General features: G+C 42.8%; 1 protein-coding gene across 1 annotated transcript in view; it reads right to left on the bottom strand.

Moving 5' to 3' along the window:
* The window catches only part of sema3h (sema domain, immunoglobulin domain (Ig), short basic domain, secreted, (semaphorin) 3H), a 56,100-nt gene that overhangs the window by 25,227 nt on the left and 17,913 nt on the right, over nt 1-12,960 (bottom strand). The window contains exons 2-6 of the mRNA XM_086108181.1: nt 9,005-9,159; nt 2,448-2,510; nt 1,941-2,060; nt 519-612; nt 302-421 (exon numbers count right to left, since the gene is read on the bottom strand). Of these exons, the coding sequence (XP_085964307.1) occupies nt 302-421; nt 519-612; nt 1,941-2,060; nt 2,448-2,510; nt 9,005-9,159 (552 nt within the window). The remainder of the gene's footprint in view (nt 1-301; nt 422-518; nt 613-1,940; nt 2,061-2,447; nt 2,511-9,004; nt 9,160-12,960) is intronic.

The raw sequence follows: 12,960 nt of genomic DNA, 5'->3' as shown, positions 1-12,960 counted from the left end.
CCTGAATAGTGACATAAAAATAAAAAAATAAAAATAAGCATAAATCAGAACAAAAAAATAAAATAGAACTAAATGACCTCAAGAATCGCATCAAGAAACCTCCAGTTCTTTATGATATACTCTAAATCGATCAAAACAATCAGGAGTCTACGATAAGGACAATCCCAAGGAAACGGTTCATGTTCTTTTTGAATGACATTGAATCGACGACAATATTTCCTGACTTCCTCCCCCAAAACGAAAGGTAAGATGCATACGTAGGAAACATACGGTCGCGACTTAAAATATGTTTTGCTCTTACCCTGCAGCCATGTGGAGTCGTATTGCTCGGTGCGGATGACATGCCGGTTGCCAAGACTACGGAAGAAGGCAGAGTCTCTGCTCATGAAGTCTGAAGTAATGCCAGCATACAGCTCACCATCTACACAACACAAGAGAAAGACTTCAGCTCTCACCCACCAAATTTTTTTCAATCTCTACTCCAAACATCGCCGTTGTGGTGAGAGACGCCAACTTACCGACGATTGCCGATGCTGTTTTCTGAAAAGGGTCATACGGACATTTGCCCTTTCCGCATTCTGTTTGGCTGTAGGAGAGGGTCTGGTATCCTGACTGGACACCCAAACAGAGTATTTGTATTAAATCTACTCTATGAATGAGAGTTTTTTTTTCTGGAACTTGCTAATCAGTTTTTTTCCCTTATTCATCCAACACACACACACACACACACACTCGCACACAGACACACACTCGCAATTCCCACATGCTAGTAAATGGCAAATTGGGGGTTAGTAGGCTAAGTGGAGGGATTTTAAAATGTGTTAAGTCCAGTCTTAAACCAGCCAGCGCCACCAGTTCCTCTAAGCAGCATGTCTGGACACCTGCTCTGATCTTGCATGGCCTTTCATGGGATTAGCTGGTCCATGACACACACACACACGGTTTCCTTGACCACACGGTCACACAAGTGGCACGGATTTGAACCTCATATTTTTTTCACACCATTCATATCATTTCGAGTGAATGTTTTTACCTGTCGATAAACATGACAAAAGCTACAAACACATTATTTCCCTAAAATTGGTTAAATTAACAGAAATAGAAAAAGTTGTTTCATATTTGCAAACTGATTGTCTACTTTCAATAAGAAACTCATCGCCCTCTCAAACTGTGCCATACCTTATCTCATCCAATCTTAATCCCTTGGAATCAAACCGAAAAAATTACAATACTTTAAAATGTAACGTTCGATCGATCCGTATCACGATACGTATCAAAAGGTATTTATCGGCGAGATTCAAACACCCAACGGGATGAAGGTTACATTCAAATTTTAAAAAATGGGACGTTAATTTTTTTTATTCACAGAATAGTTAGACTGGATGGACTCTGGTCCATGCATGCCATAGGGGCAGACACTACAGTCACACAGCCTGATAGGCCTGTGCATAGGGGCCATTGCTGGAAATAGGAACACACACACACACACACATACACACACACACACACACACGCGCACACAATCATGACACAAGAAGAAACCATTTAGAGCTGTATTCTCATAGACAGCGCTCCTGTACTAGGTTGCTAAAAACTGGCGGATCTTGATGTTGTTGCGTTGTGTTGTGTTTGGGAATTTAGTAGAATTTGGGCCATGCTAGGTGCTCTGGCATACTAAAGGTATTTTCTTTGACATGTTGAAAGGAGACTAAACTTTAGGCCAGCTGATAACAGGTCTCAGTTGTGGCCCAGGTGGTGTCATGGTGAATCTGGCCACATAAAATGATGTGGCGGGCCAGATCTTGAGTTTGACACCTGTGGGATATGGCATGTTTTTCCAATAACATGCGGCCCGAAAAAATCCACAAAATGTTTTTGGGCGTGGCACAACAAATTCGCACAACTGTAATAATACCACAACCGTGTGTTTGCAGTCATACCTGTCGGAAGACGCCGGTCGCTATAAAAGCACACCTTGGGTTGAAGGCCCCTGTGCCACACACATACAGGTGAGTCTTGTTGAAGGGCTGCAGGACCCGTAGGAAGTTCGCACACTCCATCTGGATCGAGAAAGTCACATAATGTCGATCTGTTCAAAACTGTTTGAACTGTTGTTCTAAAAATGAATATCTTATCATCCAAATAGCATGTGTTTCTCTGTTTGACAGCAATGCAAGTTCAGGTTTCAACTCACGCAAACAGGGGATTTAAAGTGAGGAGGAGCAACACCTGTTTTTAATTCCCTAGAGTTGCGCGAGGGCTGTTTTTGAGAGCTGTTTTGCTTCCCGGAATAAAATAAACTTTTGACTGTTTGATTTATAGTTCGGTGAAAAGATGAAAAATCTCTCAACTGATTCCTGTCACAGATCTATATCTGCGTTGACATGTATACAACAAATAGTAAGTAATACGGACGTCTGTGAGTGTGTTTGGGTATGCTGATTCACCTCTGGATCCTTTCCAGCCATTAGACATTCTTGGACCCGGTCTGGACTGGCAGGCCAATGCAACTGGAGAGAGTCAGAGAGAAAGTGAGATTTAACGACCGCTTTCACTGCTCGCTTAACATTTCATTTAACGGGGATCTGGCAGTGGCAGGTGCTTTATGAGGAGGCGAGTCGGCATGAGTGGAACACTAATCTAGAAGAAAGAGGTCAGGAGGAGAAGAGGCAGGGCTGTTACCGTGGCAACCAGCCTGACGACTAATTAATCGGCCGATTAACTGACTGCACTGACTAATTGAGCCATTGCAATTATTTAGAATGTACAATTACTTCAGGTATTACCCATGAATAAACACATCAAGATTCTCCCAATTTGGCTTGGCACTGTTTTGAGCACCATGCGCAACTCATAATGGGATTAGAGCAGTCTTGTGTTTTGGTGGATTCAAGGATGGGCTGTAGTTACCAGCGTAACTCACTTCTGACGAATCGAAAAATCTTTGATTAACCCTTTCATGCACCAATAATGATAACCTGTAAACTGACAACATGATAAGCTGTCCACTGTAGTAACCGCTGTCCCTGACAGGGTTAAAGTTGTCAACGCACGCACACATAAGAGTATGTGGGCTCCAATTGAAAAAATTGACAGCTTGGTAATAAAGTGCTGACACCACAAGCAAAAATATCGATAGTGTCTTTGCTCGGATTCGATTTTCAGCAGTCATATTGAATCAAGCACTAAAGCCCTTTATCGGTTGAAAAACATATCCGGATTGAAGGGTTGCATGCTCCAAACAGACCAGAAGAAGCTTATCCGTGCTTTTATCCTCAGTAGACTTGATTATTGGAATAGTCTTCTGACTGGACTCCATCAAAAGAGCATCAGAATGCTGCAATTTGGTTCTGAACAGAGCAAAGAGATGAGAACATTTTACTCCAGGCCAAGAGGCTTTACACGGGCCCCCAGTCAGCTGTAGAACAGGTTTTTAAATTCTACTACTGGTCCATCAATCACTGAAGGGTTTGGATCTTGGATAATTAAAGAAATGCTTATTGGATATAAACCCAGAAACGTTCTGAAGTCAGCTTCACAGTTCAATTAGTGGAGTCCAGATTTCAAAGTGAACATGGTACATCGGCATTTCAACGTTATGCTGCACTCAAATGGAATAAACTGCCAACAGAACTGCAGGCAGCCTCAAGTGTAAATGCTTTTAAATCCAGGTTTAAAAAAATGCTTTTTACCTCATATCTATGATTATTGGTCTTTGAAAGCATTTCTATGTATTTTTTTCCAAACTCTTTCATTCTTCCGTATGCGTGTTTTCCCCCTTTGCTTTTAAAGTTATGTTATCAATTCTTTTGTTTCCAAATGCCTTTAAATGTTAATTATGTGAAGCACATTAATTACCTTGTGATGAAATGTGACTTGACTGTGTTCCAAATTGGACTTGACTGACAAGTAAGTGTATGGTGGCATTGTTGTTTAATCGAAAGGAAGAATGTCACGCGAAGATTTTAAAGAACCCGATAGTGTATTTCTTTGGGACCCGTTCAAAGTTTAAGTCATTGATAAAATGATTTTCTTGGACGCAACAGAGGCAAGGGAGGCACATTTAATTTTGTCTGCATTCCGACAAAAGCACAGCATAAGCATTTTGGCCCGGGTGCCAAAGTTTTGCCAAACTTGTTTTCACAAGAAAGCTTATCCACACAAAAGTCTACAATTCCCTTTCTTTCCTCTTTTATCGCAACACATGATAACTGTTGATAACTGACTGGCATCCATGTATGAAACTCATAAAATTTTGATCGTGGGTTGAAAATGAACAAGGCCATTGAAGATGCTCATCGACTTTTAAAACTTAAAAACTCAGTCACTGTAACTGATAAAGTACTCGACAAAAGTGATGTCATAACAAGTGAGGGTGCCGTCAGGAAACAATCTTGGATGTCAAGTAATGGCTCCCTGATGTAGTCACTGCAGCACTGCCTGATGGATAGCCGATTAGATTAGAAACCACAGTCAGCCTTATCGCCACATACCACACACTGGCAGGAACCAGCATGGACCACCGCCAAAGGATTCTCACCATGCCAAAATACCATCCATCCATTTTCCGATCCGCTTTATCCTCATAAGGGTCGTGGGGCGTGCTGGAGCCTATCCCAGCTGTCTTCGGGCAGTAGGCAAGGGACAACCTGAGCCGGTTGCCAGCCAATCGCAGGGCACAGAGACGAACAACCATCCGCACTCACACTCACGCCTAGGGACAATTTCGAGTGTTCAATCAGCCTGCCAGAAATGCGGGAGGAAACCAGAATACCCAGAGAAAACCCACACAGGCACGGGGAGAACATGCAAACTCCACACAGGAAGGCCGGAGCCGGAATCGAACCCGGCACCTCTGCACTGTGAGGTCGACGCGCTAACCACTAGACCACCGGGCCGCTTGCCAAAATACCATTTAATGGAAATGTACCTCTTTGTGGGGAAGTGACTGTCAATGCACACTGGGGGCTTTTTATTCTAGACTAGATTCTAGACTCTGTATTCAGCTACACTCGAGTGTAAAAACTAGCGGATCCTGATTTTTATGCCAACACAAGCCTGGATGCGCTTGTTTGGGAATTTTGTTTATGGAAATGAGCAATGTTGGGCATTCCGGCATAACAAGGCCACTTTTTTGTGCTTCACAATCCTGACAATTTGGTGCTTAAAGCAGACTAATCTTTACAACTGCTGGAATCGGATCTAACTAGTTGGTGCAGGTAGTGAAACACAATGTTGGTGAATTTGAACGTGGGGCAGGCAGCCTTTGAGCTTCACGGACAGGTGTGGTGGATGTCATCGTATTTGATTAATAAAGACAACAGTGTGCAGTGAACTCTTTGAATCATTCCAGAAATCAATTCATTTGACACACTATTACTATCATTTTTATTATGTAATTTTTCAAACCGTCCTACTGGCCACAGCGCATCTATGGAGGGTGCAGAGGTGGTTACACACGGACAAGTATAATCTGAGTGGAAGTGCCTCCTTCAAAGATCTGTGATCTCCCGAGCCAGTTTTTTGATCATCCTCACATGGAGGTCTGCTTGCAGTTCCTTGTAAATGTACTTTACCTGCCATGACCTGCTGCGGGAGACGAGCAAACCAATTTATTCTCTTCTTCCGCAGTGTCAAGGACCAGTGTCCCTTTTCTGCATTGAAAGGGAATGAGAGGGGTTGCTTCGATTGACGATGAGTCAAGTCGGAATCCGAAAAAAGAGTCAAGAATTAAAATTTCAGGATCTAGTAGAGGTTAAAATGGCCCAAATAGTTAATCATACTGTACATAAGTTACCATGTATAAAACATAAGGAATTCATGTTTAGTTTTTGTTAACCATATTGATTATTTTCTACGGTATGATTCATGTGGGCGGCACGGTGTGCGACTAGATAGCATGTCAGTCTCACAGTGTGCAAAAGTGCAGGGTTCGATTCCGGCTTTGGCCTTCCTGTGTGGGGTTTGCATGTTCTCCCCGTGCCTGCGTGGGTTTTCTCAGGGTACTCCGGTTTCCTCCCGCATTCCAAAAACTTGTAGTGGCAGGTTAATGGAACACTAAATTGTCCCTCGATGTGAGTGTGAACGTGGATGATTGCTTGTCTCTGTGTGCCCTGTGATTGGCTGGCAACCAGTTCAGCTGGCTTCGCGTCCTGCCGAAGCCAGCTGGGATAGTCTCCGGCAGGCCCACGACCCTCATGAGGATAAGCAGATTGGAAGCTGAATCGATGATTCATGTGCTGATTTTTTTTTCTAAAGTTTGATGGCAATATCCTTGAACGAATAAACATCTAAAACTGTCGGCTTTGCATGTAAACACCGAAAATTGCCAACATGTGTGATGAACTTCAGATCTAGTGATAAGAAACTGTAACGATCACATCGAGACCTGAAAAGATGAAAAGGCTGCATAAGTTAGCAGAGAAAAATAAACGATCATGATGACAACCTGGCAACGCAGCGGGGTTGTACCACCACATGGGAGGGAAGGAAAAAAATGCCGCAGACAAGTTGGAACATCTTATAAACAGACTATAAATATGGCACATGAGCCTTTCGCCGGCACAGAGTTGAGTTATGTCTTGGATGTGACTATCTATCCTGGCGCTGGCTGGATGCCTGGCAGACAGACTGGTTGGCTGGTCAGCTCACTCTTGGCTGTTCGTCCACCTACCTGCTTAGTTGCTTGGCCCTTTGCCTGAATGCGCTTCTCACTGATGTAAGCATTGATTTTATGCGACAGCGCAGCGCTGTCTCTGTCCTTGCTGTGACCCTCAACACATCCTGACAGTTCTGGCGGAGCCATCATCGCGTCCATCCGCATGTTAAAGCTCAAGCATAAAACTTAAGTATTGACACACGTACAACTGACAAGGGGTCTCCTTACAACTAGTTTCGGGCCAAAGTGTTTATGTTCATGAGTACTCAGTCCAGCCATAAATCCTTTCCAAATTGATTTCATGACAAACGTTTGAGGACTCGGATGTTAGTGGAGCCAGAGAGAGAGGCAGAAAAAGAAACGTGATCTTCACCATCCCGGTTAGGAAAAGGAAGGGCTCACTCAGCACATCCTGCCGCAGGGTGTTTCAGACATCTGGTTTTGGTGTCTAACAACTCGCTCAAATTGAAATTATTGCCATGAAATTGTGAAAAAAAAAATCAATAACTTCAGTGATTACTTTTGTAGAAAAATAAACAAACAAGCAAAATGTGCACAGCTTTCGACCATCGGTTGCCAGATTCTCCTCCTTCTACATGTTGATTTGAAACAAAACACGATGTCTCCGCAAAAGTACAACTCGTTTTCTGTAATTGTTCTCGACTTCATAACACTGCCAGTAAAGGGATTATTGGTGGAAACGTGTTGCGACACCTTCTGTAACCAATTCCTTGGTGAAGAAATCAAAAGACGGGCTTTAAATCCCAGCTAGTTATTCACGTAGCACACCGTGTTGGACATTGTTTTCTAAGGGGACAATTTTTGGGAGGGGCTGCTGTCCGCCTGTGCAAAACAAGGCGTGGAACGAGATCAAGTGATTTTGCTGTGGAGGAACTTCAAAAGCATGCCACAATCTTGTCAAAAGCTTTGAATTTCCCCCCCTGGGCCCCAATACTTTTGTCCATGTAGTGTATGCATAGAGCCATGGAGCAATTAACTGGTGGCCTTGGTGTAAAAAAAAACAAACAAATCAAATAATTGATCATATTAATAGTTTCAACAATGTCTTTTCCACAAACTATGATACCGAAACACTTCATATCATTTTAAACACAGCTTACGACATGTCCCTTCAAAATGGAGGGTTTACGGATAATTGAGGGTGGTGCAATATACGTTGCCTTTGCAAACTGTAAAAACAACAATAAGAAGACCACTGTTGTTTGTTCGCTTGAGTTTTTTAACAGCCACTCAGAAGAGAAAAAACACATATACATAACACATGCATGCGGTGAAGGCTGACAACTTGGGAGAGGGCCAAATCCTCTCCAACCCAAAGATCTCCGAGCGGTTGAGATGTACATTATCACTTATGTACAGTACTTCCTTGACACCGGTTACTGCTTTGGTCAGAGATCATTCTTTTATCAAATATTAACATTACCGCACACAAATATGGCTAATGGGCCAAGCTGGAGGGATGAAAATGTGTAAAATGCTAGAATTCATCATGCTGTTTTTATGAGTACCTGCATGTGGAATGAGGAAACAAGATTTTTTTTCTAAGGTGGTTTATTAGCCAGACCCGACCCATAGGCCCTTATTTTCATAGCTGGCACAAGTCTAGCGCAAAGTGCGGTATAACTGTGCTCTTGGGTGCAGTTTTCTTTCTTTTGATATTTTCGTAGAAATGCGCAGGTGGCAATTGGTGTTTGCAACGTTGTGGGAGTAAACTTGCCTTCCAGCAAATGGAAGCAGTTCCTCTTATTCCTTTAAAATCCAGCGCAGTAGAGGTGCATTGGTAGAAGAATAAACTGACTCGTTAGAATCCATGCAAGAGATTGACACGCAAAGTACGTCTAAAAGGACTTGCAAGATCTCCACTTGCGGGTGAATTAAAGTTGGCTGCTGTGAAATGGGCACTTGGAAAGTGCCTTACCCTGCCGATCATGTGTCCATGTGTGATCCTGAAATCCACCACAGACCTCCACAGATCTCAGAATCTGTCTCGCAGTATCTCGATCAAATCTACGAAAATCGCGTCTCACCACTTGCACCGCAACTTAGACCTGCTTTTAGCTGGTCTAAATATTTATGCGTCTACTTTATGCCACCAAATTGTCAGCTGCGCTGGGGTGGAGGTGTAATAGAAAATGCCCTTGGTTTGCTGGAACGCCCCAAACATGGTGCAGTGCGGTCTGCCAAATTCCCAAAAATCAAGATGTGCCCATTTTACACCCAAATGCATGTGTGCTGTATATAAAACTCGTGCCCCAAATATCTAAATCTGTGGTCGGCGTGCATGTTCGTATGTGCATCACCATACATTGCAAGGTAAACACCTACCTTGCGGGGGTTCTGCGTTATGTCATCCATGCTGGTGGACAGCAAGTTATCTTTCATAGCCACATAAAGATGCATTCCATCTTCGTCGGGCAGCAGGGAGTGCAGGTCTCCCGCCTCCAGGGGCAGCGTCAGCAGGCGCCCATTCTGGATCAGTTCTATCGAGGGAAGACCGAATAAGCATCAAGCACAATGGTTTCGATGCAGCCAAACTGGAGACATTTTGTCGGTTGCCATCGTTGAGTCCGCCAGATTACTTTCAAGCAACAACACAATCAGCGAGTGCTGATGGTGATGTATTCACCTATCCTCTCATAATTTTCTGTCAACTTTCGTCTTTTCATTAAATGCCTGCAACTCTTTGCAGCTGAATAAATGATTTAAGGAACTACAGTATAAGTTAAATTATAGATTTAAATGGGTTTCTGATACACCGGGAAACAATATTGAATAACAGAAAACACAAAAGGCTTTAACTACAGTATCTTCATACAGCTGTCTTGACATGTCAACTCTGAGAGCTAAAGTGCTGGAGATCAACTGCTCGCCCACCATCTGCTAGCATTGCCTGTCCATTATTGCATTCAGCTAGCAAGTGATTTAAAACAAAATGTATTCAAGCTCGATAAGTGCATGTACGTGCCTGCCTATGCATACACTCCAAATTCCAACATGACAGTGAGAGCCTGAAACATCTATCCAGTTACACACATGGTTCTTTTTAACAGCCAGTTCAAATGCTTTGTACTTTGGATACGACCTGGAAAAGGTTTGATCAAATAAAGTCAAGTCGAGGTCCTTGTAAATTTGCACCAAGATATACTGTAGTCAAATTCAATTGAGTTCAGTACGTATATGCAGCCAGATGAGGCTTGAAAGATCCAAATTATATGGCGAGCTGAAGTGAACTGCCCTACGTGGTAGAAAAATGTGGGGTACACCGTGAAATGGGTGCCAACCAATCGCGGGGCACACACAGACAAACAACCGTTCGTGCTCAGAATCCCCCTTAGGGACATTTTAGAGTGTTCAAATCACCTGCCATGCAAGTTTTTGGAATATTGTTTTTACAGCGTAATGACAAGTAGTTCAAATGATTTTTGTCCACTATGTGCTCATGGAACTTCTGTGGGGACGCACAAAGTATGAAGCAATTACGGCGGATTCCTCGACAAACACATACAGCGATCACGTTGAGGGATCCAATTTGTACAACCAAAAGTTCCCGTAATTCACTCATTTTCCATTCGAGAATGTCTCAAGAAGTGTTACCACCAAATAATCGGCTATACCTTTGTTTCTCTTGATTGCATTTGAAGAGGACAATTTCTAAAATGTCCCCCCTCTTCCAGACAACCTGGGCTTCTTTGTCGATGGACACCCTCAGGGCATACCGCCAACATCGAAAAGGATTAAATATTGATCCAAAAATGCCTCAGGTTCTCCAAGAAAAAGGATCGTCAAGCAGATGTCTGGGCTGCAAAGGTCAAACTGCTCTCATTTGGATTCATACAAAATGGTATGCCAAGATCCCAACGTACAATTGCATGGATTTTGTCGCAAAGAAGAGAGAAATTTTTCAGACTTTTCTTTTCTAACTCCAAAATTGGTTTAATGTATTCATATCATACTAGCTATCTCTTTACACTAAATTGAAAGTTAAAGAGGGCATCCTGTAACGAATTGTGTGTGCAGGTTACATTGTAGGAAGGAGATTGTTGTCATTTAGAGCAAAGGATGGCGGGGGTGGGGGGTTTGGGGGGGTGGTAAAAAAAGAAAAAGGACAAAATCCTTACACCTGGAAAAGATTCAGTCATCTTTTGCAGGTTAACCATCTACATGTATTCTGCATTGTCCCAACACTTTCTTGACACAACTGGTACTATTCTCAAAACATAAACATGGAACTCACTGAATCTTGTTTTATTTTTTTTGTCTGGTTCCTCGCCAAATCGATCACAGTGTCTAACATGGCGCATTGACAAAGTTCCACAATGCAGTCCAATTAAGCAGCTACAAGCTGCGAGCCCATGTGGGTTTGTTTACTCTTTCTAGCTGCGCTGTAATTTTGTCACTCACAGAAGCAACAATCAGAACCTGCGGGAGTCCTCTATTTTCTATTGCCTATTACGTGATTGAACCAAGCTTGGGAAATGGTCATTGTCCTCAGTGATTCAATTCTATTATTAAAAAACAACAACAACAAAAAAAAACTGTATGTGGCCCTTTTGTCATTGTGCTCATTAATGTGAGTGAAATTCAGTCGCGCACAGGTCAAGGGAAAGAGGCAGAGGAGGAGGGGGTACAGCAGGAAGGTAAGATTAAAAAAAATAATAATAAATTAAAAAAATTGGGAGGGGCCGACACAGAGGAAAAAGTGACAGCGAGATGAAAACGGTCTGATAGCCATAAGGCCGTTCGGAGATAAGAATGCCAAAACGTGACGTGGGGATGGACAGATGAAGGAGGGAAGAGTGGCCGAGGGGAAAGGCGGACAAAAAGCAAACCTGATGGACATGATGATGAAACAGTGATGGATGGCGATGAGCTGGGTGGATGGAAAATGAGAGATGACAGGAGGTGATTGCGAAGGAGAGAGTGGCGATGGGCACGATAGGCATAGAGGAGGATTGAAAGCCAAAGACCGACTGCGTGGCGATAATGAGTCACGGCGTCGAGTGATAACAGAGCACAAAGTGATGCACAGGTCAGTGGATTGAAGAGGATGGGTGGAGATGATCAAGGCTGATTAAGAAACAACGTAAATGTGTGTGTGTGTGTGTGTGTGTGTGTGTGTGTGTGTGTGTGTGGGTGTGTGGGTGTGTGTGTGACAGGATGATAAATTGGATAGTTGATGGGTGAGGGAGGACAAAGAAGACAGGTTGACTGTGAGGAACAGACAAAGCGAGAAAGACAGAAAGAGGGGTGGGAATGAAATTATGATGGGGCATGATTGGGAAATTAATCATATTACAGAGAGAGATGAACAAAGCTCTGAAAAAAAAAAGGAAAATAAGCGTACTCGAGAGCGCTTGACTGAGGATAAACGGTCATATGCTTCACACAAGCACCCTTGAAGCAAAAGGAAAGAGATGTTGAGCAACAGGTGTGCGAGCACGCTAACAAACAACCAAAACAATACCACTCATCTTTAGCAGAGTTAATAGCTACAATTAAATGAAATTACAAATCTGGGCAGGGGCTATTGACATTCTACACAGTTACTATGTTGTACCAACCTGAGAGACGCTGAGGAGAAAAGTGATGGAAATATACTAATCAGGAAACACAACAGGAAGAGGCGATGACTGGTAAAATGGAGAGATGAAAGAAAAACAAGAAAGCACATGCGGTGCTTCAGTTCAATGGGAAAAAAACTCACCAGGTACTTCGGGCGAATGGTCCGAGGGGTAAATTGCTCAATTTCATGCAGATTTCAGGTTCATTACACTCAGAGGGTGACTCGACAGCATGAAAAATGGGATTGTGGTTCTTTTTTTGTTCACTTTTAACATCATATCAAACGTTTGCAAGGTTACCCACAAAAGCTTCATCCAACTAAGAAGGATGAAAATGGATATTTTGTCCCTAACGATCTCTCTCTTATTGTATCGGTAATTAGAAGGATTATTTTCAGAACAAAAAACAACAGAGAGAGAAAGAGAGCGAGAGAAAAGAAAATCGAAAAAGGGCCCTTTGTTTCAATGTTACCCAAAGAATCCACACCCAAAGTGGCCATTTATTTTAATGGTGTATTCCCCACTGCCACACAGTGTTACTTGGAAAACATTTCAGTAGCATTGCGCAATCCCCACCCTCCAACCCCTCCCAAACAAATTGTAATGAACATAACCACCTTGGAAATGGTCATAAGTTATACATTAACCTTGTAAAGGGATTTGATTTTCATCCAAAATGATGACGCTCAAGCAGACCTTCTCCCTCGGAGACATTTTGTC

This window comes from Hippocampus guttulatus, chromosome 1, assembly GCF_054856545.1.
Source record: "Hippocampus guttulatus isolate MCC_2025c chromosome 1, RoL_Hgut_1.0, whole genome shotgun sequence".
Taxonomy (NCBI): Eukaryota; Metazoa; Chordata; class Actinopteri; order Syngnathiformes; family Syngnathidae; genus Hippocampus; species Hippocampus guttulatus.
The sequence above is the reverse complement of the archived record's forward strand: the minus strand, read 5'-3'. Positions and strand labels throughout refer to the sequence as shown.